Raw genomic sequence first — 25,067 nt, forward strand, 5'->3', positions numbered from 1 at the left:
ACTTTTTTGGGGGAATAAATCATTTACAGGTAATATCAGTGTATTATGACATGTCTATTTGTGGTTGTAAGTTATTTCAGATGTATTTATGGATTCAATGGGATCCTTTGGGCAAATTGCACAACACAATATGCCTATAAAGTATCTGAATAAAACTCACATATGGGCCAACAAATGTTAATTTCAGTTGCTGAAATTAACAACTTGGGATATCAAACAACAATATGGTGGTAATGCGAAATGTGGGTTTCGGTACAGGTGCACATGTCAACATGGAGAATATCCTCCTTTAAGTGGTGGGGTTGCTCTGAAACACAAACTGCCACTTTTGTTAAATGGGGTTTATGCACTCCATATTTATTGACAACCCTACTTTATCAAATAACTGATGTACTGTATTACCAAAGATCTATACAATAGGTTTAAGGAGCAGTCCTAGTAAATAAATAAAAGGCACAGCATACCCAGTGACTATACACTAGAATTAGCTTATTATCATTACCGAAATGATTGTTCTAATTACCCAAAAATGACGTGGTAATGACAAATGTGGGTTTCGGTACTGAGAGGCCCTTAGCTCAATCTGTAAATGATAGGAGACAGACATTACGAGACATGCAAGCATTTGAAAACATCACTAAAGTCAATTTACGCCTCATGTTGGTAAGGTAATGGTTCTCTGACTTTTTCCCAATTTGAGCTTTTTAGCCGTTTCGGTAATGAGAAGGCCAAGCGGGGTAAATGTGGGTGTTTGAGAATAAGAACCTCATTCTGAAGGCATTTAAGCGAATAAATTAACTTATAATTATCTTAACTTGTGCTCACCTAAGGACTACTCCTCTAGATGATATATTATGGGGAAATAAAAAGGTATTTTTAAAAAACTGTAGTATTTACAGGACCTTGAAAAAGAATTACGGTAATTAGACACGTCCAAAGACACTGTGTTTTTACATAATACATATTATAGTTTTATGTAAACTTTGAACTACTATACAATTTGGCTTATTTATGGACAAACTACAGTAACATATTTTGTGTTGTATTCAAATAACTTAGGTTTTTCTAAAGCAAGATAGTATAAAATGACCTGAGGATTTAAATCTGGCAAAAATGTAAAACTGATAGAAAATAAGACACGTTGCCAAAAACTTTAAATCTTAAGTCTTGAGAATGACGATTGCACGTTTTGTAACAAAATCAGCTACAGACATGTTTAAAACGGGTTTGATGAGAATCACCCAATAGCACTCATCAGAGCACTGTTGCAGCAGTTGGCATTCCCATTTGTAGAAACCCACACGGTGTGCTCAAATCAACTGTACATGTTCTGACTCAAGAGTTACTCTCATTTTATACCCAATATTCCCATACCAGTACCAGATCTAAAATCTTTAACACAAAATACAGCTGGCATAAGACAGTAGATTAGGAATTGTTAGTTAGATTACTTGTTGGTTATTACTGCATTGTCGGAACTAGAAGCACAAGCATTTCGCTACACTCGCATTAACATCTGCTAACCATGTGTATGTGACAAATAAAATTTGATTTGATTTTTTGATTTGATTTGATTTGGCACTATTAGCTAATAGCTAACTAATAGCTTATGTAGCCGACATTTGTGAGTCTGTGTATATGTATACATCTTTGACAGTAAACTGTATGCAATGTATGTGTAACAGAGTGTGGGTGAGAAATGACATATTGTATGCAAACCTGGGTTCAAATTATATTTGGAGTCATTTCAAATGCTTTCGCTGGGTTTAATTGAGCCTGGCGCAATGGAACCTATAGTATAGGCACAAAACTGCGAAACGCACCCATCCGGAACTACAGGCAGGCTAAATTTTAATTATAAAAGCATTTGAAAGAGTTCAAATGGTATTTGAACCCAGGTCTGGTTGTATGTTTTGCTGTTGTGGAAGATAAACCTCAACACAAAGACACACATATACCCTAAGTACATGGAACCTCCGGAGAGGAGGAAGATCAGTGGTGCTGAAATTAAATACGGTCTGTTTGTACTCATTGCATGTCCCTGACTGGCTTGATGATCCGATGCAAATGTCACAATGCATTATCTTAATTTGCTTGCCTTGAGAGGAAGTGAAAATTTACTCTGCTTTGCACATGGATCAAGGTGATGCTGAAGGGTCAACCAACTGTAGAGCAGGGACCCTAGTCATTATTACAGATAGCCAGAGCCTGTGGTTAAGTGGTAACGCTCACTGGCTCTAAAGGAATATATGTTTCTCCTCCTCTCACACACTTCAAATTTGACTTTAAATGGTTGTAGTCAATTTTGTCGTCACTATGGATTTCACCTATCACTTAGCCTTGCTTAGCAAAGCTTCTAGTCAGAGATCAGGTTGTCTGTAGATCAGGTTGTCTGTAGATCAGGTTGACACACACACACACACACACACACACACACACACACACACACACGGAGAGACCTTGAACCAAACGCCTTGAATGCTTTTCAGTTTCGCTATATGAAGTACGGACACACTGTGTTTGCACTTTGTGAATCCCAAAGTCGCCTCGGCACACAGCGCCATCGGTGCAGTCTAATATAAAAGTAATTTGCAGTGGATGACAGTGTCTTGCACTCCAAGGCGACATGTGGAAAATGTAATAACCAACAATGCTCCTTCCAAGTAGGGATACAGCCAAACAAAACAAGGAACACGAAGACAAAATAAACCCTTTTTGTGCCGGGATCAATTTCTATTGATCTAATGACATTGGATGTTGTGTGCAGAGATTAGATTGCATGATTTCGTCTACAGCGACTCTGATGCAAAATAAAGTTTATTGCAAATCGATGCATTTGAATCCCCCCCCCTACTCCATTTAGGTTACAGTACAATAGTCTCAATCACTCTGTCTGCTCTTCAACAGGGGAGCTGAACTAAACATCTCAAAGATGACAGACACTTCAATAAGGAGCCATGCTAAGCCGATAAGACCCAAGACACAACAAAGCGTAGACTGACTCGTCTGAAAAGAACGCCACTCAAGTCTTTAGATATGTTTCTAAGAGACAGAGCGCCGGGTTGAACTGGAACCCGAGACTGTGCAGCGCCATCGAAAGTGTGTGATGGAGGGGTGACATCATGTCTCCTGTCTTTCCGTCTGCATTTGAACACAACGTCAGTCAGACACACGTCTCCCGGGCAACAGACATTCCAGAGATATTAACACCTGAACAAACGGACGCGCCGACTCTCGTCCTCCCTCTCATCCGCCCTCTCATCCTCCTCAGTCTCATCCGTTTATTTCAGAGAAGTCATTACAATAAATGCTGTGGTCTCACACGGTTCCTAATATTCATTACTGCGTTTGTAATTTCCTATGGATGCACGCTTTTTCAAATGCTTTTTCAAAATGGTTTTCTACAGTTGTTTACGCCTGTTATAAAAGGCTACGCTTCGAGTGGCCTGTAAAGCCAATTAGCTGGGAGAGGTTAGTACTGAAGGTATTTGCTGCCCTCTGCTGTGACAGCCTGTAGTTGCAGATGCTTGTGATAGTCCTGGAGCCAGATTTCAACAGAGGATAATGATATTGGATGTTATAAATGTTGCATAAATGTGAATGAGACATGAAATTACATATCTAGTTTTAATTTGATTCATTTAAAACATTCATGAAGTAAAGCATATATTTATTAACACCTAAATGCTGAAACTAACCTGAGCCAAACAATCAACTGTCTAGTTCCATTGGATAGACTTCCGCTAGAGAGCGTGAACTGACTAGCCTAGTGAATCCATTTGTGCTATTACACTGTGTCAATTAAAAGGCTTCTCTGGTCCTGGCTGGAGGCACCAAACTATTGGTCACTTCCATGTGCCATCCATGACAGACAGCGGAAGAACATTAGAGAGGGAGAGAGGGAGAGATCAACCCATACAACTGTACAACCCACACATGGAGTAGCGTCATCTGGAAAACAGAGACTTATGAAAGAGGGAGACATACTGTGCACCGGAGTAATATCTAGAGAACGAAGTAATGCCAAGAACCTGGCGATCCAAATCGGCAAAAATGGAGATCCACGTTTTTTTCCAGGACACCGGCCATTATGTTTCAACTGTGTTCTCTCTCCTGTTGAGGACATCCCTGGGCCTGTTTTGTGTCCTGTTCTCCTGTATCTACCCTGTTCAACAAGCACATCAGCTGCCGTGCTCCCATTAATGGAGCAGGAGAGGCCGTCTAATGCAATTACGCCACATGCAGCACCGTCACTCATCCACGTAATTAGCACCAAATGTCCTGCAATCATACAAGCCAATTAGATTCCTGGTGCCGTTATGTGATCAGGGCACAACAATGGCCTGTATGTGGTATATTACCTGTACTTTACCTCTTTGCCACATTTGCAGCTTGAACGTTGGGTTTGCATTCACATAATGATAACGTCTGGAAGGACGAACAGACCAAACAGACACACACACACACACACACAATAAAGACAGACAGAGAGACAAGCAGGCACGCAGGCGGACAAACAGAACGCACCTTTGTGGGCCAATTTCTGTAGGAGAGTCCTGAGGCGCTGTAGAGCAGAGGCGGAGGCATCGTAGGTGTACAGGTCTGCACCGGGTAACTCCAGGCACCTTCCAAACACTCCGTCTAGAAGGGAACACACGTACAGCATACACACACTGTCATCAAACAGATCATGTACTGCAGTGACAGACATATGAGGAGAATGGAGTTCTGGGAAAGGGTTAACTAACCTGTCAAAGCAATGACAACGGTACAGGGCTTTGGGATTGTTACTCTGAGGGTGAAACATCATCTTTTACAACCTTCGTAGAAAAGCCGAAGTCGTGTGCTCCCTGCAGTTTCTTGTAAGCTCCAGTTCCTGTTTGGGAGCTCGTCGCTGACACTTTCTTGACGGCAGTGCGATAAGCACCAGGCCATCATTGGCGCTGAGACGTTATCAGGGACACTGTTATCTCCCTATCAGCAGGTCGCTTGCTTCGCCAAACGCAGGTTCCTAGGCAACCCACGGCGGAGCTCCTACCTGGACATTAATTCAATGGTTATCTGGACTGGAGGAGCATGCTGGGACGGCTGAGAGACTGGGGGTCAGGATAGCGTGTGAGGAATATAAATGACCCAGCCACACGGCGTCTTTTCACAGTCAGGGAGAGAAACAATATCCATGTGTCTCGTCTTCTTGAAAATACCAAAATACATCAAACTCTAGTCAAAGCCGAACTCAAAGTTGAAAGCATTATGACTCATCATCTATGTGTGTGTGTGTGTGTGCGTGAGTGTGTGAGAGAGACTAATGATGTGAACTTCGTGCTGCACCACAGGACAACCTGATCTACAGTCAGTGCTCATTTACTGTGCTTTGCCGGCAGTGGCAATTAATGACACCATGGCTTGACTGACACCCTACACTGCCATGCCTGTTCAAATCCGTTTATATTTACACATGCATCTATTTATTTAACATTTGCTTATTTACACATGCCATTTTATCCGTTTATTTTCTAGGTTTCAGAAGCAGGTGCGCTGTCATCACTCAACCTATCACGAGAGCTTAACCAATCTTAGTTCTGCTTCTTTGCATTAATAAATGAACTGACTAGGTTAATCCTACACACCGATAGTCACTCTCTTTCAGCCGAAGCTCACGTGATAACTTTGTAATTACAGGCCTGTGCTCAACGTTGAGTGGCTGATAATTACAATGATATTAATGCCGTCGACCTCAGCTACTAATTTCAACCGTCTTTGAAATGAAAAGGCAGTGTTTCCCTGCGTTGCTCCTGAAGCCGGTGACCCCCGCAGAGAGCCGGTGACCCCTGGCTCTCTGCGGCGGCAAGCCTTTCGAAGGGAAAATGAACATAAACAACACACGAAGACAGTGCGTTTTATTTTTCCGCACCCCGCATATACAAGCTGACAGAATAACTTCACTCCTCTGTGTAGTTATGCAGAGCACGACAGACAGGTAATCTACTGTTCGTGTGAACGACAACAGGAAAGAAGGATAAAAAAAAAATATGTAAGTGAGACGAGGAAAGGGGGAAACGAAGAATGCTCAAGATAAGACACATTTGATGTTGAGAATCATGACTATGGTTGCCATGATTATGTGAAGCCATTATTTCAGTGTAAACAGACAGTTTTACAAAATGAGTTTATAACAATGTAATAGAGATGACATAAATGATGAACAGACGACAGTGACATAACAAGCGACAGGCGACTGTCTTATATTTGCTATTTTTGTGCTCCAGTTTCCATGACAACTGCCACAGTTAATGTGTTGTTTCCTCCACAGTTGACAGGACATTCCCAGCAGACATCAGACATAATCCTGCACACACAGATACACACACACACACACACACACACACACACACACACACACAGTAAACCACAAGGCATTTTTAACTCAAATACTTATATTAAGATGAACTGAAAATCAAGTAAAAGTAATTGTAGGTGGTACTGACTTTTTAAAGTTATGATAACAATTTACGTTTTTCCCAGCATGCTCTACCGCAGGTTTATAAAAAAATATATGTTTCTGCATGTACATTGAGTGATTGATTGATTAAAACTTATGCTTTTTAATCTAATCCATTCATTTAGTTTGATGTTTTTGCACCCGTTACTGAAATGGTTGTTCCAGTTTAAATGTATCAAACTCATTCCACGGAGGACCGAGCGCCTGTGGGTATTCGCTCCTCCCTTGAACCTGATTGATAAATGAAGGTCTTAATTGAAGGGAAAAAAACAAAAACTGTTAGATATCCTGACTCTAGCTGGATGCAATTAGGAATTAAACATCACTTTGCAAGCCAGCATAATGTGATTGCAGGTTGGGTTGCCAGGTTTTCCAGAAATCCCAGTAGGAATATTGGAAGATTCCTGGAAAATCCTTCAAACGGGAAAAGTCTGTGCTATGTTCAGCAATTATCCTTGTCTTGTAAACAGCTAATAGAGAATTATGTGGTGGGGACGGCATCTAATCCAGAGATGCTAAATCAAGTCTCCCCAGGCCGATACAGCATTACAAAATGCAGAGATTATTTGTTGCTTAGCCACTTTACAGTGAATGCGATGGACCACATCAAACTTTGCAAGGAGGACTGCACATGCTTTGATGGATTGGCTCTTCCTTAATGTGTGTATTTTGTATTTAATGTGTGTATTTTTTTCCGTTGTGTGTGTATTGGTCTGTGCTCACTTGTGATCGAGAACTAGGTCTCAATGAGATTTCCCTAAAGACAGAAACAAAAGAAGGGGGAAAAAGGCATTATGGAGACTAAGTTATGGATAGATCTAAGTTGATAACATGCTGACTTTCCCATGTATTTCAATTTTACTCATGAACGAGCTGGAACATCTTTTTTTTGTTGGCCACATGGAGAGTTGAACAAACAAAAGACAACACGCAGAACTGCAGAGTCTATAAAGGCGCTGCATTGCATAGCAGCATTTTATGGGCTCCTGACCAATTCTTCAATTTTTGTATATATTTTTTTGCGCTGGTGGTAATGTTTTTTTTGTACATAATGTTTCCAGCATCGTTTCCCATGACCAAAAAGAGCTTCTGGACATCAGAACAGCGATCACTAATATTTTGTATTTATTTTTATTTCCGATTTTTTAGGAGGGGCTGCAGCACCCTCAGCACCCCTACTACTATGCATACTGCTCACCCCGGGCCAGGCCCTAATCGTCGAGGCTCAGAAAAGAAAAAGGCAAGAGAGTGTAAGAGAGGCCGACCTGTGGGAACCCTGCCGGAAAAACTAAGTCGGCGAGTACATAAAGCGCCTTTACCCTCCATTTTATTTCCGAACATACAAACACCGGAGAACAAACTGGACAGGCTATATTCGAGACTATCCTATCAACGGGACCTGAAGAACTGTAATGTGCTATGTTTCATGGAGTCTGTTGAAGAAGGACATGGATAATATACTAGCTAATTTTTCTATGCCTCGGCAAGACAGAACGGCAGCATCGGGTAAAGTCAAGGGAGGAGGTGTGTGTCTCTTTGTTAACAACAGCCGGTGCACAATCTCTAATATACAGAAAGTCTCGAGGTTCTACTAGCCTGAGTTAGAATACCTCATGATAAGCTGTAGACCACACTATTTACCAAGAGAGTTTTCAACTATATTTTTCGTATCTGTCTATTTACCACCACAAACTGATGTTGGCACTAAGACCGCAGTCAACGAGCTGTATAGGGCCATAAGCAAACAGGAAAACACTCATCCAGAGGAGGCGCTCCTAGTGGCCAGAGATTTTTATGCAGTAAAATTAAAAACCGTCTTAGTTAAGTTCTACCAGCATGTCACGTGGCAATTAGAGACGAAAAAAATCTAGATCACCTTTACTCCACACACAGAAACACATACAAAGCTCTCCCTTGCCCTGCATTTGGCAAATCTGACCATAACTCTATCTTCCTGATTCCTGCTTACAAAGCTAAATCTGAAACAGGAAGTACCAGTGACGCGCTCAATACGGAAGTGGTCCGATAAAGCGGATGCTAATTCTACAGGACTGTTTCGCTTGAGCGGACATGAATATGTTCCGGGATTCATCCAATGGCATTGAGGAGTTTACCACATCAGTCACCGGCTTCCTTAATAAGTGCATTGGCGACATCGTCCCCACAGGGACCATACGTAATATCACAACCAGAAGCCATGGATTACAGGCAACATCCGCACTGAGCTAACCTCGAGCTGCTGCTTTAAAGGAGCGGGACACTACTCCGGACGCTTATAAAATATCCTGATATGCCACCAGCTCAACTTCTCCCTGACACAGTCTGTAATACCTACATGTTTCAAGCAGATCACCATAGTCCCTGTGCCCAAGAACACCTAGGTAACCTATCTAAATGACTATAGCCCTGTAGCAATTGAATCTGTAGCCGTCAAATGCTTTGAAAGGCTAGTCATGGCTCATATCAACACCATCACCCCAGACACCCTAGTCTTTCTAAGGTCTTCGAAAGCCAAGTTAACAAACAGATTACCGACCATTTCGAATCCCACCGTACCTTCTCCGCTATGCAATGTGGTTTCAAGGCTGGTCATGGGTGCACCTTAGCCACGCTCAAGGTCCTAAACGACATCATAACTGCCATCGATAAGAGACATTACTGTACAGCCGTATTCATCGACCTGGCCAAGGCTTTCAACCGGCCTGTTGTCCGGACCTCTGGCAGTCTCTATGGGTGTGCCACAGGGTTCAATTCTCAGGTCGACTCTTCTCTGTATACATCAATGATGTTGCTCTTGCTGCTGGTGATTCTCTGATCCACCTCTACGCAGACGACACCATTCTGTATACTTCTGTTCCCTCTTTGGACACTGTGCTAATTAACCTCCAGACGAGCTTCAATGCCATACAACTCTCCTTCCGTGGCCTCCAACTGCTCTTAAACGCAAGTAAAACAAAATGCATGCTATTCAATCGATCACTGCCCGCACCTGCTCGCCCGTCCAGCATCACTACTCTGGACGGCTCTAACTTAGGATACATGGACAACTACAAATACCTGGGTGTCTGGCTAGACTGTAAACTCTCCTTCCAGACTCACATTAAGCATATACAATCGAAAATTAAATCTTGAATCAGCTTCCTATATCGCATCAAAGCATCCTTCACTCATGCTGCCAAACATACCCTCGTAAAACTGACCATCCTACCGATCCTCGACTTCGATGATGTCATCTATAAAATAGCCTCCAACACTCTACACAACAAACTGGATGCATTCTATCACAGTGCCATCCGTTTTGTCACCAAAGCCCCATACACTACCCACCATTGCGACCTGTACGCTCTCGTTGGTTGGCCCTCGCTTCATACTCGTCGCCAAACTCCTTTGCACCCAAGTTTCTCTACTTGCACATTCATCTTCTGCACATCTACCATTCCAGTGTTTAATTGCTATATTGTAATTACTTCGCCACCATGGCCTATTTATTGCCTTAACTTACCTCATTTGCACTCACTGTATATAGAATTTTTGTTTTCTTTTGTTCTACTGTATTGTTGACTGTATGTTTTGTTTATTCCATGTGTAACTCTGTGTTGTTGTATGTGTCGAATTGCTATGCTTTATCTTGGCCAGGTCGCAGTTGAAATGAGAACTTGTTCTCAACAAGCCTACCTGGTTAAATATATATATATTTTTTAAAATAAAATAAAAAATAAAATACACCCTGGACCCACTCCAATTCGCAAACTGCCTCAACAGATCCACAGATGACGCAATATCTATTGCACTCCACACTGCCCTTTCCCACATGGACAAGAGGAACACCTATGTGAGAATGCTGTTCATTGACTACAGCTCAGTGTTCAACACCATACTGCCCTCCAAGCTCATCACTAAGCTAAAAACCCTGGGACTGAACAACTCCCTCTGCAACTGGACCCTGGACTTCCTGACAGGGCGCCCCCAGGTGATGAGGGTAGGTAAAAATGCATCCGCCATGCTGACCCTCAACACGGGGGCCCTTCAGGGGTGCATACTTAGTCCCCTCCTTTACTCCCGGTTCACTCACGACTGCATGGCCACAAAACTTCAACACCATCATAAAGTTTGCCGATGTGATGACGGTGGTAGGCTTGATCTCCGATGACGATGAGACAGCCTATAAGGTTGTAAGAGGTCAGCCTATAGAGGTCAGAAACCTGGCAGTGTGGTACCAGAACAACATCATCTCCCTCAACGTCAGCAAGACAAAGGAGCTGATCGTGGACTATAGGAAATCGAGGGCCGAGCACGACCCCCTTCACATTGATGGGACTCTAGTGGAGCGGGTCAAAAGCTTCAAGCCTCAGGAGAGATCATATTAACTGTCTGCATCACCGCTTGGTGTGGCAACATCTTGGCATCTGACCGCAAGGCAAGACAGAGGGTAGTGTGTACAGCCTGGTACATTACTGGCGCTGAGTTCCCTGCCATCCAGGACCTCTATACCAGGCGGTGACAGAGGAAGGCCCTAAAAATGGTCAAAGACTCCAGCCACCCAAGTCATAGACTGTCTGGAACCAACAGGACCCTGAAGAGCTTCTACCCCCAGGCCTTAAGACTATCTGCACTGACACTTTTTCATACTAACAATTTTGTCTCATCTCATCACATACGCTGCTACTACTGTTTTATTATCTGTCACATTATTCCTAGTTATATGTACTGTATAAATGTACCTCAATTACCTCGTAATTCTGCACATCAACTCGGTACTGGTACCCCATGTATATAGCCACGTTTTAAATGACGTGGAATAAAGATAAAACACCAGGTAAAAATCCCAGCTGTTATTTGGTCTTGGTCGGGTACTGACCAAGACCAGACGGGGAGCACATATTACACAGGTTTTAAGGCCTCGGCACTGGCTGCCTGTGAGTTTTAGAATATATTTTAAGATGGGTTTTTAAATGAATTGGTTTTTCAATTAATGCACGATGGTGTACCCCAATACATGTCAGGTCCCTCAGGTCCTCCGGCACTGACCTTTTTAACTATCCCAAAGCGTAAGACCAAGAGTCATGGAGAGGCAGCCTTTAGTTACTATGCCCCCAGCCTATGGAATATCTTTTTAGCTTCGCATTCCTTCAGGTGCTCTTGAGTCGTTCAATTTTTATTGTTATTCTTTTGTTTTTGATCATCTTATGTTAAGTTGTGCAGTAAATATTTCAGTTTTATTTTCATTGTTTTCATTCGTTTTTTTTCCTGTAACGCACATTGTGTTCCATGTCTGAAACGTGCCGTATAAATAAAGCTGGATTTGATTTGATTTGATCATGGCCCATTGTGAATTTATTTGTAACTTTATTATTATGTGTTTTACTTTTGTAGTATCTCTCTAATTTCTTTCTCTCTGCATTACTGGGAAGGCCCCATAGGTAAGCCTTCCACTGTTAGTCTACACATGTTGTTTACGAAGCATGTGACAAATAATAGTTGATTTGAGACATTTATAACAAAAAAATGTTCAGGACAAATAGGTAACATGTCTCAAAATGACAGGGGCAAGGGCCCCAACAACATGAGGTGTTTGAACAAACCATCGGGTTCTGAGCTCAAACACTGATCAAGGCTACAGGAGCTTTCAACTGGCAACAAATCAATATATATGTGTCCACACATTACATGCCAAGAGCATTGTCAAAGCCCAACAGTGGGCTCACCGTAATCAGTAGAAATTCATCTCAATCAAGCAAATTGAAAATTGAATTATGTTAAACATACAACAATGACTAATCCATTTAATTCAACTGAAAAAGAAAAGGCTAAATATAGATAGAATCTCTATAGCGCTGTATTGTAAAGCCATCCTTTGCGTCTCAAATGGCCACCTATTCCCTATATAGTGCACTACTTTTGACCAAAATGAATGCACTATATTAAGAATAATGTGCATTTGGGACACATACATAGAGTTGTTTTGAATGTGTGTGAGGCCTTTGAAAATAAGGTGGAATGTTGATTGACAGATATAGGTCGTTATCACTAAAACGTCACAATACGGTGCAGAGAATTCAATTTGGCTGCTGGGGTGCAAGGAGACGCCGCAGCTCTGCTAAAACCATTAACAACAACGTGCCGTTTTGATGGGATGGTTTAGTAAATGTTACAACTATTTTGTTTTAATATCATCACCTCTTCAAGAGCATAGTCAGAACTATACATTTACGATTATTCCACATTTAGCTCAAATCAAATCAAAGTTTATTTGTCACGTGCGCCGAATACAACAGGTGTAAACCTTACAGTTAAATGCTTACTTACAGGCTCTAACCAATGGTGCCAAAAAAGGATGTGTGTGTGTGTGTGTGTGTGTGTGTGTGTGTGTGTGTGTGTGTGTGTGTGTGTGTGTGTGTGTAGGTAAGTAAAGAAATAAAACAACAGTAGAAAGACATTTGAAAAAAGAGTAGCAAGGCTATATACAGACACCTGTTCATCGGGCTTATTGAGGTAGTATGTACATGTAGGTATCGTTAAAGTGACTGTGCATATATGATGAAGAGAGAGTAGCAGGGGTTGGCGGGTGGTGGGACACAATGTAGGTTGGTCGGGCCAATTTAGGTAGTATGTACATGAATGTATAGTTACAGTGACGAAAAATCTAAGATAAACAGAGAGTAGCAGCAGCGTAAAAGAGGAGTTGGAAGGGGGCACACAATGCAAATATTCCAGGTAACCATTGGTTACCTGTTCAGGAGTCTTATGGCTTGGGGGTAAAAACTGTTGAGAAGCCTTTTTGCCCTAGACTTGGCACTCCGGTACCACTTGCCATGTGGTAGTAGAGAGAACCGTCTATGACTGGGGTGGCTGGGGTCTTTGACCATTTTTAGGGCCTTCCTCTGACACCACCTGGTGTAGAGGTCCTGGATGGGAAGCAACTTTGCCCCAGTGATGTACTGGGCCGTACGCACCACCCTCTGAAGTGCCTTGCGGTCGGAGGCCGAGCAATTGCCGTACCAGGCAGTGATGCAACCGGTCAGGATGCTCTCGATGTTGCAGCTATAGAACCTTTTGAGGATCTCAGGACCCATGCCAAATCTTTTTAGTTTCCCGAGGGGGAATAGGCTTTGTCGTGCCATCTTCACGACTGTCTTGGTGTGTTTGGATCAATCTAGTTCATTGTTGAAGTGGACACCAAGGAATTTGAAGCTCTCAACCTGCTTCACTATAGTCCCGTCGATGAGAATGGGGACGTGCTCTGTGCTCCTTTTCCTGTAGTCCACAATCATCTCCTTAGTCTTGGTAACATTGAGGGATAGGTTGTTATTCTGGCACCACCCGGCCAGGTCTCTGACCTCCTCCCTATAGGCTGTCTCGTCATTGTCGGTGATCAGGCCTACCACTGTTGTGTCGTCAGCAAACTTAATGATGGTGTTGTGTCTGGCCATGCAGTTGTGGGTGAACAGTCGTGGGTGAACAGGGAGTGCAGGAGGGGATGGAGCACGCACCCCTGGGGAGCTCCAGTGTTGAGGATCAGCATGGCAGATGTGTTGCTACCTACCCTCACCATCTGGGGGCAGCCTGTCAGGAAGTCCAGGATACAGTTGCAGTGGGAGGTGTTTAGTCCCAGGATCCTTAGCTTGGTGATGAGCTTTGAGGGTACTATGGTGTTGAATGCTGAGCTGTAGTCAATGAACAGCATTCTCACAGCATCCTTTTGTCCAGGTGGGGAAGGGCAGTGTGGAGTGCAATAGAGATTGCATCATCTGTGGATCTGTTTGGGCGGTATGCAAATTGGAGTGGGTCTAGGGTTTCTGGGATAATGGTGTTGATGTGAGCCATTACCAGCCTTTCAAAGCACTTCATGGCTATGAATGTGAGTGCTACGGGTCTGTAGTCATTTAGGCAGGTTGCCTTTGTGTTCTTGGGCACAGGGACTATGGTGGTCTGCTTGAAGCATGTTGGTATTACAGACTCAATCAGGGACATGTTGAAAATGTCAGTGAAGACACCTGCCAGTTGGTCAGCACATGCCCGGAGCACACGTCCTGGTAATCCGTCTGGCCCCGCAGCCTTGTATATGTTGACCTGTTTAAAGGTCTTACTCACGTCGGCTACGGAGAGCGTGATCACACAGTCGTCCGGAACAGCTGATGCCCTTATGCATGCCTCAGTGTTGCTAGCCTCGAAGCGAGCATAGAAGTGATTTATCTCGTCTGGTAGGCCTGTGTCACTGGGCAGCTCGCAGCTGAGATTCCCTTTGTAGTCTGTAATAGTTTGCAAGCCCTGCCACATCCGACGAGAGTCGGAGCCGGTGTAGTATGATTCAATCTTAGCCCTGTATTCACGCTTTGCCTGTTTGATGGTTCGTCGCAGGGCATAGCAGGATTTCTTGTAAGCTTCCGGGTCAGAGTCCCGCACCCTGATAGCGGCAGTTCTACCCTTTAGCTCAGTGCGAATGTCGCCTGTAATCCATGGCTTCTGGTTGCGGTATCGTCATCACTGTGGGGACAACGTCCTCAATGCACTTATTGATAAAGCCAGTGACTGATGTGGTGTATTCCTCAATGTCATCGGAATAATCCCGGAACATGTTCCAGTCTGTGATAGCAAAGCAAAGTAACTGGATGCTTTTCATGATCAGTAAACATCAATTGATCATGTAGTTTTAGATACGTAAGGGTAGCCAATCCATTTGGCATGTAGCTAGCTAGCTAACGTGTCATTTAGCTTGCTTCATCAGAGGTTAGGCTTTTGGAAAGTGCTTGACATTGGAAAGTCCTTGTCCTGGTAAAGTTGTCAGTCAGACTAGTGTCATCACCACTACGGAAGGCAAGCAAATATAGCCATCTACTTTATCTCCTGAAAGTTAGCTTGTTAACTAGCCATATGGATGTGATCTGTTTTTAGCTATTTGACATGGTCCATCAATCAATGTAGGCTATCATGTCTGTCAGCAGCAATCGGGCTTAAACACTCACAAAGTTGAAAAGGGGATAGTGTTTGCTAACTTCGCTAGGTAGGTACGTTGGTTGGAATACATTAGGTCTACTTACCACATTATGTTTAGCCAACTGTACAAACTTTCTACCGGTAGCTTGCAAAGTAAACATTATCAGGTAACAGTACATCTGCAAATGCCCCCTTCTGCTGCTTGACAGGCAGATCCCACAAAGGATGGGAAATTAACTAAAACCACTCATACTTGTCAGGTATGGTTCACTTTTATTTTATATCACTCAAATATCCAATTAATGGGGGCCAATACTGAGAGCTATCGTGAGACTACCCTTTGAATTTACATGACCAATTATTGATGTTTGCTGATCATGAAAGCATGCAGTTACTTGCTGTATTACGCTGATGAGAGACCTAGAGGTAAATGTGCACAATCGTTTTGCATGGAATAATCGAAAATCTGTAGTTCTGACTATGCTCTTCAAAACGTGATTGCTTTACAAACAAATAGTTCATATTTATTTAAGAATGATTTAAAAACGGCACGCAGTTGTCAATGATTTTAGCGGAGCTTGGGGTCTCCATCCCCCCCAACAGGCAAATCATACACTCTGCACCTTATTGTGATGTTTTATTGACAATGACCTATAACTGGCTTATCTGCTAAATGTAAAGAATTCTCAATCCAGACATTCCATCCTTTCCCCATTGTGACAGACAGAATCCTACAACCGGTAAAGAAATTTAACTGTAAGCACTGATGCTTTGGGACAGTGGTCACCAATCGACTGGTCGATCACCAAGGGATTCCTAGTTGATCGCGAAACATTTATTTTTAATTCATTTATTTATTTTGTACTTTTTACCCCGTTTTCTCCCCAATTGGTAGTTACAGTCTTGTCCCATCGCTGCAACTCCCATACGGACTCAGCGTGCATGAGCACGGTCCGCCACAAGAGTTGCTAGAGCGCGATGGGACAAGGACAAACCCTTCCCGAACCCAGATGACGCTGAGACAAATGTGCGCCGCCTCATGGGTCTCCCGGTCGTGACAGAGCCTGGGATCGAACTAGGATCTTTAGCACCTATAGACAGCTGGACCATGTCAGATTGAGAGCTGAAATGTATTACATTTTGAGTTTGCATGCTTTCTAAATTGTTTTTGTTCATTATGAAATTGTGAAAAATATTAATAGCATTCCACCCTTGAGGCCACAATGTCATTTGATTGCAAAAAAGGGCTACTAGAAACAGGTTGACCTGGAGGGCGCATCAAGCACATAACCACTGCACCTTATGCTTCTCACACAAGTATCTGGCGTAAAGGCGATGTTCGTTTTCTTTGAGGGAAAGGCACCGGTGATTCCTCCTATCTTCCGATGTCTCTAGTTAATGGAGACACTAAGAGTTTCAAAGAAAATTCTCAGCCATGGAAAAGGGGCCACATCCTGGTGAGGGGTGTGAAATGAGTTCTTTATAGAAATCTCCCTCCTGTGTCACTGACCGCCATGCCAGCAGCTAAGCTGAATGAGAAACAGAGTAAGGTTGAACCAGCCTAAAAATAATCCAGGTTAGTTCTTCAGGGACCAAGAGCAGAGAACAAGTGGCAGAGGTAGTTATACAACCACACACCCTTCTCACAGTGTTATTCATTAGGAGTGAAAGAGTCTATACACAGAGCAACAGAGCATAATCTTAGATATGGATAAGAGTGCCCACGTGAATCATTTTCTTAAGATTTTAGATTGGGAGTTAAGATTGATGGAGATCCAATGTAAGTGTTCCTTTGCAAGCTTCACCTCGTTTGAAGATTGATTTCAGCATGAGCTCATTTGGGCTAAATGAAGCGAGCTGCGTTCATTCAAACTAAATAACATTAAAGCCCAGACGTTGAGTCATTATGTTTACTGGTGTAAAGAAAAATCAAAAACGCAAACACACACAGATGTGGAGTGTAGGCCAGGGATCTGTTAGAAGTATATGACAGAGAACATGTATAAAGCGTCTCAGAGTAGAAGTGCTGATTTAAGATCAGGTTTGCCATTTTAGATCACGATGAAGCTGGACAAGGGGAAGTTGATCCTGGATCAGCACTCCCTACTCTGAGATGCTTGACACATACCCGCCCCTCAACGACTATCAGGACAATTTCCTATGGGGAATACATTAGGCTTAACCTTAACATTAACCTTAACGACGCTGTCTTCTGTTCATCCACACGTTTGTGTTGTGTATGCAATTGTACACGATTCTTCCCAAAGGCCAAATGAATAAAGCCTCAACGTTTCCCCCCTCACTCTATGTCATGAACTTTCATAGCTAGATTCAAAGTAAATGTAGGAGCATAGAGAGGCAATTCATTCTATACTCTACTGTATGTATAACCATGAGAACTTGATTGAGAGACATAGGTTCTGTTGAGGTTGCTGTGTGATCAAAAAACCCTAGAAATATTTGTAATTTCTTTCCATTTCATTTATGTTTTGTCCTAAGAACTTTGTGCTTCTCTCACACTTGACTCATCAGCTATGTTTGAGCTAAATATACAGTGCCTTTGGAAAATATTCAGACCCCTTGACTTTTTCCACATTTTGTTACGTTACAGCCTTATTCTAAAATAGTTTTTTTTTAAAGAATCCTCAGTAATCTACACACAATACCCCATAATGACAAAGCGAAAACAGGTTTTTAAATATTTTTGCACATTTATGAAAATGTAAAAACAGAAATACCTTATTTATAGAAGTATTCAGACCCTTTGCTATGAGACTCAAAATTCAGCTCAGGTGCATCCTGTTTCCATTGATCATCCTTGAGATGTTTCTACAACTTGATTAGAGTCCACCAGGTAAGGTAATTTCAATTGATTGGACATGATTTGGAAAGGCACAGAGCTGTCTATATAAGGTCGCACAGAGCAAAAACCAAGCCATGTGGTTGAAGGTATTGTCCATAGAGAGCCGAGACAGGATTGTGTCGAGGCAGAGATCTGGGGAAGGGTACCAAAATAATTCTGCAGCATTGAAGATCTCCAAGAACACAGTGGCCTCCATCATTCTTAAATGGAAGAAGTTTGGAACAACCAAGACTCTTCCTAGAGCTGGCCGCCTGGCCAAACTGAGCAACTGGTGGAGAAGGGCCTTGGTCAGGGAGGTGACCAAGAATCTGATGGTCACTCTGAAAGAGCTCTAGAGTTCCTCTGTGGAGATGGGAGAACCTTCCAGAAGCCACTCCTCAGTAAAATGCAGGGCAGCTCGCTTGGAGTTTGCCAAAAGGCACCTAAAGACTCTCAGACCATGAGAAACAAAATTCTATGGTCTGATGAAACCAAGATTGAACTCTTTGTCCTGAATGCCAAGCGTCACGTCTGGAGGAAACCTGTCACCATCCCTATGGTGAAGCATGGTGGTGGCAGCATCATACTGTGTGGGTGTCTTTCAGAGGCAGGGACAGGGAGACTAGTCAGGATCGAGGGAGCAAAGTGCAGAGAGTTCCTGGATAAAAACCTGCTACAGAGCACACACAGGACCTCAGACTGGGGCAAAGGTTCATCTTCCAACAGGACAATGACCCTAAGCACACAGCCAAGACAACGCAGGAGTGGCTTCAGGACAAGTCTCTGAATGTCCTTGAGTGTCCCAGCCAGAGCTCAGACTTGAACCCAATTGAACATCTCTGGCGACCGTAAAATAGCTGTGCAGCAACACTCCCCATTCAACCTGACAGAGCTTGAAATTATCTGCAGAGAGGAATGGGAGAAACTCCCAAAATACAGGTGTGCCAAGCTTGTAGCGTCATACCCAAGAAGACTTGAGGCTGTAATCACTGCCAAAGGTGCTTCAATATAGTACTGAGTAAAGGGTCTGAATACTTATGCAAATGTGATATGTCAGCTTTTATTTTTAATACATTTGCTCAGGCCCTATGGGCCCTGGTCAAAAGTAGTGCACTATAAAGGGAATCGGGTGCTATTTGAGATGCAAGCTTAGTTTCCCCCCGGTAGTGATGAAAAGCAATGGGTGCTTTAGAATAGTGTGTGTTAGTTGATACCATCACGGAAGGGCTGCTGTATAATGAGGGTGGTGGGTGGTTGGTTGATTGTCACTTCTCAGAATAGAACCCTTTGAAGCTTGCTGGCTTACCATTAGCGCAGAACTCGTAAGGTGTACAGAGCTCATCCTCGAACAGGCAACCTGAAACAGAGAGAAATGCAAACTTAGAACACAATTTACAACACATCACAATCATTCTCAAAGGACATTACATTTCAAATCAAAGGTTGCCAGGCTTTTTCAGACCTCTAGCAGTCTAATGCATGATGAAACCACATCCCACGATAATCGGTTGTTTAGTTTGAGCTATATGCCTCCACCCCGAATGAATGGAAAAGATAAGCACTTAATAAAGTAAAAACAGGAAATTAGACAGTTCACATTTTTTCCATTCATTTGGGATTAGCTGGATCTGCACATTAGTCTACTTTTTAAACACTGAATGTATCTGAAAAATATTCATTTGTGAGTGAAACATCTCCTTAGCAAAGCACAAGTTTTAATTGACTAAAGTATTAAACAAGTTCCCTGACATTTTGTCCAAAAGGTTAATGCACCATTAAAGAATTGATCTCACCAATAAAGTCTTGGTGTCTGATCACATGCATCAAAGTCTCCTTACTACAGAGAAAGGGGCAAATCAAAAAGCCAGCCAGTCAGGCAGTAAATCAATTATTTAATCCACACACAAAAAAATAGAACATTAACAACAACTGATGGCATAGGCTACATCAAGTCCCTTTTGGGAGTAGGCTACATTAAGTCCCTTTTGGGAGTAGGCTACATCAAGTCCCTTTTGGGAGTAGGCTACAGAGGCACACAGCACCATGATACACCATTGAACTGTGCCTTTAGTTTTAAGACTGACCTCTATGCCAGTGTGTTTCATAAGCGCCAGCTGCCAGCCAAATATTACACTCATAGAAAAAAGGGTACCAAAAGGGTTTGTCGGCTGTCCCCACAGGAGAACCCTTTTGGGTTCCAGGTAGAACCCTTTTGGGTTCCATGTAGAACCCTCTGTGGAAAGGGTTTTACATGGACGCTAAAAGAGTTTTCCTGGAACCAGAAGGGTTCTACCTGGAACCAAAAGGGGTTCTTCAAAGGGTTCCCCTATGGGGACAGCCAAAGAACCCTGTTATGTTCTAGATAGCACATATTTTTCTAAGAGTGACCTTAATTGACTTTAACAATTTTGGGTGCATCAGTGCCACCACATTAGATTTTGTGCACCACCCTATCTGACAACTTTTTTTATTACACTGGCTACTTCAGATTATCAGGAACACACTGTAATGCCCAATGGTACCGCTATCTATCACCAATTAGCCAGATTCCTTCCTCTGTCCTGTCTGGGTCTAACATCCCCGGTCCATGGGCAATGTTCTTTCCCTTTATAATTATTAATGAACATTAATGCTGACTGAGCGAGGCTGGGTGTTCTTGTTCCAGACGGATAAATTAACAGATGGCTGGAGCTTCTGGGTTACAGGTCCTGGTTGCCATATTTCACACTGAAGACACAGGGATCAGACTGCTTTTAAATCTTTTTAACAAATTTTTATCTTATTTAAACTTCTTAGGGCTGCAATCCCGTTAACGGGATCGATGTGACAACAGCCAGTGAAAGTGCAGGGCGACCTTTGGACCTTTGATGATCTTCATCAGATGACACTCATAGGACTTCATGTTACACAATACATGTATGTTTTGTTTGATAAAGTTCATATTTATGTAAAAAAATCTCAGTATACATTGGCGCGTTACGTTCACTAGTTCCAAAAACATCCGGTGATATTGCCGAGAGCCACATCATCTTACAGAAATACTCATTATAAATGTCGATGAAAATACAATTGTTAGACATGTAAATATAGATACGTATACCTCTTCTTAATGCAACCGCTGTGTCAGGACCTGGCTCTCTGTCAGACCACTGACTCAAAGAGCTCTCATCCGGCCCCACATCACAGTAGAAGCCTCATTCAAGTTTCTAAGGACAGTTGACATCTAGTGGAAGCCTTAGGAAGTGCAACATAACCAATATCCCACTGTGTATTCAATAGGGGCTGGGTTGAAAATCTACCAACCTCAGATTTCCCACTTACTGTTTGGATTTCTTCTCAGGTTTTTGCCTGCCATATGAGTTCTGTTATACTCACAGACATCATTCAAACAGTTTTAGAAACTTCATAGTGTTTTCTATCCAATACTAATAATAATATGCATATATTAGCAACTGGGACTGAGGAGCAGGCCCGTTTACTCTGGGCACCTTTCATCCAAGCTACTCAATACTGCCCCTGCAGCCATAAGTTAACACTTGGTTCTAGATAGCTATTTGTGTAGGTAGCTAGCAAGTAAACACAATGATATCAAAGTGCAGAGATTACCACTGTTATCAACTCTCATCTACCCCGGTGAACATCCACCATTTATATGTCTGAGACTGAGAGGTGGGGTTTGCAAAATTCCGTTCCAGCCATTATGATGAGCCTGTCCTCCGATTTAAAGTGCCACTGTGGTCTGCTCAGGGTTTCTGCTTACGTGATGTGGAACAATTTCATGGTAGACATCATCAGAATGATCAAAACACTATGACACTGTCTAGATAGATAGAAGGACTTTCTCTCTGTGTTCAGGACCCCAGGTGTAGCTGTTGGCGAGCGTAAGCTAACCAGACACAGCGCCTGTCCTCTGGCTGGCAGATTTATCCTGGGATGCTAAAGTGGTCTTGTGTCCACGTGAGGAGAGGAGAACATTGCTGCTGTAAAATATGTCCCACTCACAAAGGAAAAGAGGAGGTTATTTGACGTCGCTTAACTTGTCAAATCGCCGGGTGGCCCTGTGGGCCCTGGTCAAAAACTAGCGCACTATGAAGGGAAGAGAGTGCCATTTGGGATGCAACTACGTACAGCGAGTCATTGATTATTGGTTTCTATTGTAATTAAAGGGTGATTTGGGATTGGAGCAAAGCACAATTTTGAGCAGAACATTAATTTCCCACAATCCAATGTGGGAATACTTTTCAAGAGGACCTATATTCGTAGACAGTGTCTGCCTGTGCCATATCACGACACAACCTCAATAGCTCTGGGGTAGTCAGGGGTAGCACACAAAGGCAGTGTGACGTCAACAGCTGAATCCTCTGTGTCATTGGTTTGGGATTGGAACAATCGAAACTTATGAACACAACCTTTATTTCCAGTGAAATATTTTGGACAATCCATTCTGAGAATTCTTTTCAAGAGGACCTATTCATAGGCAGTGTGCCACATCACGACACGACATCAATCGCCCCTATGGGTTATCATGAATAGGCTCTAGCACACAAGAGGCAGTGTGACGTCAACAGATGAATCCAGATGAATCCAGTATATTCCTCAGTGATGGCCCATCACGCCGAGTCACACAACTCTGTCCTTTCACCACTTCCTCTTTCTTTTCTCTTTCTTTCTCTCACTCTATTTATCACCAGCACTGGCGAAGGCAAGCGGTTTGTGGCGGTGCACCGCCTAATGGACTGAGTTGGAGGAGAAGCCTTGGACAGACAGTACTTTCATGACTGCTTACAGATGCGAGCGGTCTATTAGTCACTCTACTGAGAGGAGAGAGCGAGAGAGGCAGGGAGATGACAAAGCATTACATGATGGCCACTGTAATTGTGACCAAGAGAATGAAATATATTAAAAAGCTTTCCCTCGGCCTCCAGAGTGGTCTATGGCACTGCATCCCCGTGTATGTTTGATCCCAGACTGTCATTAGCGGCCCGTGACCAGGAGTCCCATAGGGTGGTGAACCATCGGCCCAGAACTGTCCGGGTTAGGGGAGGGTTGGGCCGGTGGAGCTTTACATGGCTCATCGCGCTCTAGCGACTCCTTGTGGCGGTCCGGGCGTATGCTGACTTCGGTCCTCAGTATAATGGTGTTTCCTCCTGCTGTACACATTGGTGCAGCTGGCTTCCGGGGTAAGCGAGCGGGTGTTAAGAAGCGCAGTTTGGCGGGTAATGTTTCGGAGGACGCATGACCCGACTTTCGTCTCTCCCAAGCCCGTTGGGGAGTTACAGTGATGAGACAAGATCGTCATCATGAAATTGGAGTTGAAACCACCTATTAGAGAGAAGTTATTAGACAGACATTACTTGTTCAAGTTTCTTGGTTTATTTCTGATACACATCATTAAAAACATTTCCTTAATGTTCTCCAGGCCAATTTGATTAGTCACACAATGCACTTTCCCGGGGATGTGAGGGTTACGTTGGCCTCCAAATTGCATCTGCTTGGGGTAATGAATTCTTCTTTGTGTCAGCAGAATAGCTATTTAATAGTCATGGGAGTGCCATTTCACAAAAGGACATAATCACAAAACTATTATGTAGCTCTGCTTTCAGGGACAAACACACTCACAGACACACACGCACGCACCCACACACAGTTTCTCTCTCTCACACCAAATATCTCCAGCTGTCCATATATTTAAAAGCCTGAGGAATATGACTGTCACTCAACTGTTAAGTGCCTGGGAAATGGCACCCGAGGCTTCCCTTAGCCCCTCCATACTCCACCTCCCACATCTCAACCTCCCACAATGTTGCAAACCCGACAGACTGAACCAACTTCTTGAAGCGTCTCAGAGTAGGAGTGCTGATCTAGGATCAGGTCCCCCCCTGTCTATGTAATCATACGCGGTGTGATCAAGTTTTGTAAATACTGACCCATATCCCTTTGAAATGTTGCTTCAGTGCTTCAGGACCCGCAACCAACCATGCGAGGGCCTCTTCATCGTGCTCCTCACCCCTCGGCAATTACTGTCAGTCCATTCAACTTTACCACCTCAACACTCCACCAACTACTTCATTCATTACGTTGTCTGTGTGGGCTTGTCAGCTCTCAATATTAATTAATGCCTTCAATTTTAATGAAGTGTGTGTGTGTGTGTGTGTGTGTGTGTGTGTGTGTGTGTGTGTGTGTGTGTGGTTGGTCAGATAGTACTGAGTGAGAGTAAGGCGGGCAGGACGTCCAATTGATAACGCCATGTTTCCACTCCTGGACGTGGTGGTGGTAGAGATGATTAAAACGGTCTTTTAATTAAAATGCAATCAGTGAGGATGATGTTGAGGACCTCAGGACAAAAAAAATGTAAATGGGTCCTGTTGTCGTCATCAGGTATCTGAGGAGAGAAACTCTTCAGAGAGAAACTCCTATCCAAATTAAATAACCACATTATAATGCATGGCTATTTCATTAAGATGAATGCACTAACTGTAAGACACTGGATAAGAGCGTCTGCTAAATGACTAAAATGTCAAATGTAAATGCTTTACATACAAATATCATATTACTGTATTAAATTAGAAAAATAAAATGGATCATTTGTACATATACATAAGTATTTATTTGTTCAAGTCGACTGTGTAAAACCTAGCAGGACTACTTATTTCTCTGAGAGTTTGATGGATATATGCGTTTTGACAAAAAAACATGATTATTTGTCTCTCTGAAATGAAACCATCAAGTGATCGATTTTAAACAAATGTCGGTCAATGAACAACCTTCTCCAAATGCTGGCCCATGTTG

General features: G+C 43.0%; 1 protein-coding gene across 1 annotated transcript in view; it reads right to left on the reverse strand.

Moving 5' to 3' along the window:
• Positions 1-25,067, reverse strand: part of ptprn2 (protein tyrosine phosphatase receptor type N2) — a 256,253-nt gene that overhangs the window by 194,157 nt on the left and 37,029 nt on the right. The window contains exons 2-3 of the mRNA XM_064941890.1: positions 19,585-19,635; positions 4,528-4,641 (exon numbers count right to left, since the gene is read on the reverse strand). Coding sequence (XP_064797962.1) covers positions 4,528-4,641; positions 19,585-19,635 — 165 coding nt within the window. The remainder of the gene's footprint in view (positions 1-4,527; positions 4,642-19,584; positions 19,636-25,067) is intronic.

This window comes from Oncorhynchus masou, chromosome 28 (genome assembly GCF_036934945.1).
Source record: "Oncorhynchus masou masou isolate Uvic2021 chromosome 28, UVic_Omas_1.1, whole genome shotgun sequence".
Lineage (NCBI taxonomy): Eukaryota > Metazoa > Chordata > Actinopteri > Salmoniformes > Salmonidae > Oncorhynchus > Oncorhynchus masou.